The 7,285-nt window shown below is 30.5% G+C and overlaps 1 protein-coding gene across 2 annotated transcripts; it reads right to left on the bottom strand.

The window, feature by feature from the left end:
• Nucleotides 1-2,140: 2,140 nt before the first annotated feature.
• Nucleotides 2,141-5,811, bottom strand: LOC105788227 (receptor-like protein 53). 2 transcript variants are annotated; one of them, XM_012615005.2, is made up of 6 exons: nucleotides 5,474-5,811; nucleotides 5,088-5,242; nucleotides 4,670-4,887; nucleotides 3,623-4,232; nucleotides 2,922-3,431; nucleotides 2,141-2,827 (listed from the first exon to the last, which is right to left on the bottom strand). In XM_012615005.2, the coding sequence occupies exons 1-6, from the start codon at nucleotides 5,647-5,649 to the stop codon at nucleotides 2,724-2,726; spliced, it is 1,773 nt and encodes a 590-aa protein (XP_012470459.1). In that variant the 5' UTR covers nucleotides 5,650-5,811; the 3' UTR covers nucleotides 2,141-2,723. The 2 variants fall into 2 exon arrangements, with proteins under 2 accessions (XP_012470459.1, XP_052482860.1); XM_052626900.1 differs by having other exon boundaries at nucleotides 2,141-2,746.
• Between the last annotated feature and the right edge of the window lie 1,474 nt (nucleotides 5,812-7,285).

Raw genomic sequence — 7,285 nt, 5'->3', positions numbered from 1 at the left:
TATTTTGTTTACATTTTGCCTGTTTATAATTAAAAATAGCATCAATATGTTATGGTGAGATGAAAAAATAGATAAATAAATATGTTAATGAATTATTTGAAAAGTTTTTAATTTTCAAATATCATAAAAGTAAAATCTCTCTCTAAATGTTTTTTAGGAACCCTAGTGTTGGCCTATCGATCATAAGTGTTCTCATGATCCATGTTGTGGATTCGAGTTATGGTATGTGTGGAAAAAATATTCTTTTAGATATCTGCATATATTAAAAAGCAAAAGAATTTCAACATAATAAAAGGTGAAAAATAGAAAAGAGAAAAGATTGAAGAAAGATAAAACCTTCCAAAATGTTTGAAGTATGATAACATTATATTTTATATCTAAATAATTAAATTATGAAAATAGAAATTTCACGAGATAAAAATTTTAAAATATAAGATTAAAAATTTTAAAATTATTTTAAATAGTTAAATAATTTTTGTTTTGAAATATAAATAAATAAGGTGAAAATAAAGGAATTCGTAAAAGGAGAGAAGCGACAAAATTAAAGTAAAAATGAATTATAAACACGCTTCAAGAGCAATTGAAGTCTTCCTATAAAGTAACAAGCAACCTTAAGTTTTCTTCGCTGTTATTTCATTGTAAAAAGTTTATTCTTGAGCATGAAGTTTTTACCAATATTTTATTTCTCTCAATTTTTTATCATAACATTTTGGAATAAATATGAACTCGATCCAATGTGCAATTTGATACATAAACTTTAATTTTGTGCAATTATACACATTAAATTTTAATTTTAATTCATTTATACACATTTAAATAAATGAATTCATAAATTTATTTTACATTAGATAAGTATAATTATTTTTTATATAATTTGTAAATACAAAATGTTGTTATATCAATCATGATGTCAGTGGTTTATGAAAAATGGATCAAATTAAAATGATATATATAAAGTTATATAAAATCAAAATTCATATATGGTTGTGGGATTCATTCCTAAAGTCTTGACAGTTTTTTTATTATAGTTGCCCAATAAATTTAGATTAGAGATCATTATTTTCCAAATTGTGGGAATTCATCAATCAATTTCTTTTTCTTTTAATTTTTATTCTTTTGGTGTAGAGTTATTCATCTTTAAAATTTTCTTTTTTATTTATATATATTCTTTATAAATTTAAATTATATTGTGATGATCTTAAAAATCATTTTTAGACATTTAATAAAAATGCTTAATCATAATTTTCGAAAAGAAATTGTAATTAATATAATGCACTTTTTAATAATAGATCAATTCTCTTTAATAATATTTTAATCTTAATTAGTGTTGATTAATTAAATAAAAATAATAAATAATAGTAAACACAAGGTTTATGGCCTTTTATGTTTAACAAGATTTATTGTTTGATATGGTGAGTTTAATTTTTTTTCAATTTAAGGATTATGATTTCAGAGAAAGGGTTAAACTTAAGATTTAAGATGGATAAGATTTAGGATTTAAGGTTTACTCTTCAAATTTACTAAGTTTTAGGGTTTTAAAATTATGATTTTAGAGTCGAGAGTTTTGGGACTTGTGAGAGATGAGGGTAGACAACTTCTTTTGAGCATTTGATTTATTTATTTAATAGAGTTGAAATATAGTGATAAGAGTTAATTTGATATTTCTTAATATATTATATTATTCATAGTCTAAAAAATATGATATGGATCATATTCATCTAAGTTAAATCTCACACCGACCAAAACAAATATAAAATTGAAATTAAGCCAAGACTTACAAGCCGTGAGAGTAGACGAATCTTTTGGCATTTAATTTTGTTTATTAAAATTAAAAATAATAATAAAATAACATGACGTAAAAATCATCTGAATCTAAATTAATTTGTTTTTTATTGGATTTCATAAATTCGATAATGTTTGGATTTTAAATATTTACTTTTGTTGAATCCATCAATTATAATTCAATTGCTATAATTTTTAAATTTATAAATTACTATGACTTGACTTTTGTTAATTACATAAAATTTAATATATTTTTATATTTTAAAAATAATTAATTAAAATACAGATTTTATAATTAAATTATTAAAATCAAACCTATATTCCTAGTATATGTAACACTAAGCTTAAACAAAATACGTAATAGAGAAATTATATTCTTCATATAATTTTGACATATTTATTATTGGATGAAAAAGAAACATACAATACAACCACACAAATAATCAAGTTTCAACATAACGAAAACTTACAAACTAGTGTTTGGTTTGACATCGTGCTCGCTAGACAACGAGAGAGGGAGGTGACACTTTCATTGAATGAAAATTTGGCCCAGAATTTTTATAAATGAAAACCCACAAAATATTTAAGGCCACTCAAATCTAAACACTTGTAACGAAAGGGATGATGGAGAGGGTGTGAATGAGAAGCCAATCCAGTTTTCAACTTTCCATTACTAATTCAAGTAAATATAATTGCAGATCAACCTCATCGGCCAGCTAGGATTCAAAACCTTCATTCAAAACTCAAAATACTAGAGAAGAAAGGGGGACAAAAACACAGCTCATCATACAAGTGCAAGGACACGACTCCGGTAGCATATATATACATTGGGGATCCAGGGTGGGATGCTTAAACCAAAACCAAGCTTACGTGCCTCAATATATACATGTTACCACCATGTCAAGAAGTTGTTGTCAATTGAATTAGACCATTTGATATGATTATACATTGGGTGTGACACCACCTGCATCATGGGGAGATTGAAGGGATAGAGGTGAAAACTGTAGCGCAAGTAGCTCCTCTCTGTTATATTTCAATCTTTGATCTAATATTTCAGAGAGAAAAAAAGGAAAGGAAATTTAGATTACAAAAGAGATTCGATATTTGGTGTTAAAAGCAAATCATTGTGAAAGTCTTACCAACAAAAAACTCAGGCATAGGCAGATTTCCCTGCTTTTTGTTCCTTTGAGGTCCCTTCAAAGATTGTTGTGATGTGGATAGGCGGTTCGAAATTGTTTGATGCTCTGTTGAAAGGTTTTGAACAATTTCGTGTCGTATCTCAACTTGAGGATGTTTCTTTAAGAATTGTGAGATAGCATCTTCAGTTAAAAGCCAACAACCCATCAGGTCCAGTACTCTCAGTGTTGTTGGTGGGCTAAATGCGTCCAGACCATTAGTTGTTAATACAGCATCACGGACATGAAGTGTTGTCAGCTTTGGGAGAGACGAAAGGAGATGCAAAGTGGCATCTGTAAGAGACGCACATTTGAGAGACAAATGGCTCAGGTTTTTGCAACTCAATAAAGGGTGCAAATCCGGATCCCTAACTTGTGTATGCTCCAAGTTTAAGCTCTCCAGATAACTAAGATTTTGAAGTGCTGTTAGTGTGCTATCCACATGCGACTCAGTGCCTAGCTGGAGAAAAAAACCTGTAAGTTGCAAAAGAATTGTTAAACTAAAAGGGTATGCGAAGGGTTAATAATTCGGTTTATGGCCACAAATGAAGAACAAAGGCAAAAGCAAAACAGATTATAGAGCCGTGAAAATATCAAGACTACAGCAATATTCATGTTTAATCCAAAAGAGAAACAACTTAACGTTTGTATTGAGGAAACCAAACCTTTAATGTTTGTGTTGCTTAAGTCGATAACCTTAAGTGAAGGCATCAAGCCGATATATGACAAGGCAACATCATCGATTGCTGTGTGAGATAAAGATAAATTTTCAAGTTTGGGAACATGTCCGACTAAAATCCCAATTCCGACAGAGCTGACTCTTGTGCTGCTTAGATTTAGATTTTTCAGATTGGCTCCAATACATACAATCATTTCAACAGAATCATCCCCCATGGTGCCAGAGCTGAGATCCAAATGTTCAAGCATTTTCATATCAGCTAAAACGCCAAACCGGCTAAGGGAAGATTTGGATACATCCAACAAAGATAAGGAACTTGTCTTGATATATAAAAAGGCCTCAGCCTCATTCATAAAAGTTGCTCCGGCACAAACAAGTTTCAGCAAAGGAGCTTTATCACCATTGCCTTCAAGGATAGAATCAATGGTACAATTACTCATATTCAAACATTCAAGAGCAGACAAATTTGGAAAGCGTGTAACATTGGTCCAAGCAAGATTGAGGAAGCTCAGTTTGGGGAACCTTTGAAGGACCAAAGCCCCTTGGTTAGATATTTTACTCCCCCAAAGATCAAGGTACCGTAGCTTTGTCAATGCCTAAAACAAAACAGCCACAATAACTCATTTTAACCTGAATATTTTACCCTGAAAACGGAACTAACTATAATATCTTAGAATCAATCATTTAAAATTCAATCTTTCAAAAGGGAACCACCAAACTTGAGCTAAAAATAGCAATCTATGGTAATTGAAACATAACTTAGCTCATCTAGTTCTTACAATGATTTCAACTGCGAAGAAACTCACTTACACAATTTAACAACTGATACACCCAAGTTCTCATTTAAATGAAGTACGTACAAGAAACAGTATTTACCATAACAAAGTTCGCAGAGTCCAGCAAAACTCAAGAGGCATAGATGCTCAGTAATTTCAGAAATGATTGTGGATTATTGCATCCTTCAGCCAATGATAAAATATAGAGTAACTTTTCAAGCAAGAATAAAGAATATGTACATCTAAAGAAAAAATACCTGAAGAGAATTCAATGCGGAATCTGTAACAGGCAAACCACCCAAGTCTAATACAGACAAATTCTTAAGTGATGCAAGCAGCGCAACCCCATTCGCAGTTACCCCGGTCTCTGAAATCCATAACTTTTCCAAAGTTGAAATGGATATAAGATGTTTAACGCCAGCATCAGTAACCTTCATGCATCGCGAAAGGTCCACCTCCTTTAGACTAGTCATCCCTAAAACCAAGAAAGAAAGAAAAAAAAACTACAAATTTTTAAAAGATATTGAGCTTATCAATATGAAAAAAATTTGAGCTTTGATCTCCATTTCTTTTAATAGTTATTCTTTTAATGCATCTAAAATAGCTTCATATTCAAACAGATAACTTCTTATAATTTCTGTACATTTTTAAAAAACGAAAAACTCAAAAACATACCTACTATAGACCAAACAGCAGAATTATTAATTCTGTGACAATCACCGAGATTAAGTGATCGTAGATAACGAAATGCGCCTAAATACGCCATCCATTCCGCATCAACAGAATTCTCTCCTCTAAGATCTATCTCCTCCACACTATATTTGAACACTCTGCATTATCAAATGAAATGAATAATCTACTTCAACAGGGACCAGTTAGCAAAGTTTCAAAATTAAACTGAAAAATAAATAAAAATACATAAATTCCAATTCACAGCTTCTTCTTCTTTGGCAGACAATTCAGATCTAGTTTAGAAAATGTAACATCTAACAATTGAGCTAATAGAAAACAGAAAAAAATATAAGAAAAATTGAAGTGATAATGAAGGAATGTTAATGTACTCGAGCAAGGAAGGGAAGAGAAGGCCACGACGGAGGAGGTTCCGAAGCAGAGACTGAGAAAGGTGAGAAGGCAATCGCTCCAGAGTTCTTCTTTGTCTCCGCCATTTCTCCACGCTCTCTTTGCTTTGGCAAGCTGCTTCTATACATCGCCGAATCAACTCGCTCTCTTTCTCCATTTTTTTGTTTTTCTGTCGAATTTGATAGATCACGCTCTCGTTTTGCTTCTCTTTGATCTTTCAAACCTTGAATCTAAGAAAAGATAAAGTTCAAAGTCAATAACTATTTTAGGCTTTTTGGTTTGCTTGCCCTTCACGAACTGTGAAATGTGGAAGAAAGTGGAATGATTATACATCTGTCTAAATGCCAAAACGAAGCGTATAAGCTCCCGAGGATAGACAGCCAGATCAATAATCGTGCTAGAATATTAAATTAAATTAAGAGTACGTTTGGTTTGCTGTATTGGAATAGAGACGTAATGGAATAGAGGCATGCTATAATAAAATATTAAAATATTTTATAAATTACCAACAAGAGTTGCGTGCTATAATAAAGCATATTGAGCTTCTAAGAAGAAAACTTGGGATCGAACTTTGGAGAGAGATAGTCACGATCTCCGATCATTGATCGTAATAGGGATGATAAATGATATAATTTTTTTCTACAAATTATATTTATATTGAATAATAAAATATGGATTAAAATTAATAAAATGTTAAAATATAACGTCGTTATACTTTTATTTCTATAAATTTAATCTCTACACTTTTCAGATTTAATTGTTAATTTTTTAAAATTTATTGGTATGATATTTTAAAATAAAAATTATTTAATTATTTAATAACCATGTAACTAAATAAATAATATTATACTGAATCAATTAATATTCTAGTTTAGTGGGAAATTAGTGTTGCAATTCAATGAAAAAAATTTAATTCTTGGAATTTCATTACTTTGGAAGTGCAATTTTTACATGAAAAATTCTAAATTTTAAAATCAATAACAACAATATTTATAAAAAATACCTTAAAACTTAGAAATCATTCATATAAAAAAATTCACTTGCTAAATGCTCTCTCTCAATATCCTACATAAATCAATGGAATTTTTATTAAATGAACTCTAAGATGTTGCTAATAACCATGATCGAATTAGCAAACCCTTTAATGAATAGAAGATCAACAGCAAAATTGAAATGAGTAGATTGCAGCTATTGCATTTGGGATGATGCTCAAATACCCCATGAATTCCAGCCATATTCAAGACGCTTAAGAGTGCATTCATCCCTAAATATGATTAGGTATGGAACAATGGCCCGCTCTCTAACTCTTTTACACCATATTAGACCCCATTTCTAGCCACCGATTATCCAATTCTTGAATCGACGAGGGAATCCAACAACTCTCAGAACTTGGATAATGAAATTCCAAATGTCTTTCTAAGTGTTAGTAACTGTATGAAATTGAATAACAAAGAGTAATTTGGAATATAGAATGAATGACTGAATATTCTTGTATTATTAACTTGCTTGGATCAGTACAGGAATAGGACTTATATACTTGAGTGTGACTAATTGCTACTAACCAATCTACTAACAATATGTCAGTCTATATAACAGATTAATAACAACCTAACGTATTCTTATACTTTAACATTCACCCAGCTTCTCAATAGGTAAGACTCGAAGCAAATTTCGAAACTAAGTAAATATGGAGACAGATAAGAGCTTTGCGAAAATGTCAACAACTTGGTCACAGGCTGGTACCTCACCGACAACAAGTGAGCTTTCAGCCACCTTTTCACGGACAAAAAATA

Source organism: Gossypium raimondii, chromosome 2 (genome assembly GCF_025698545.1).
Source record: "Gossypium raimondii isolate GPD5lz chromosome 2, ASM2569854v1, whole genome shotgun sequence".
NCBI lineage: Eukaryota > Viridiplantae > Streptophyta > Magnoliopsida > Malvales > Malvaceae > Gossypium > Gossypium raimondii.
Note: the sequence above shows the minus strand (reverse complement) of the source record. Positions and strands in the feature narration are given on the sequence as shown.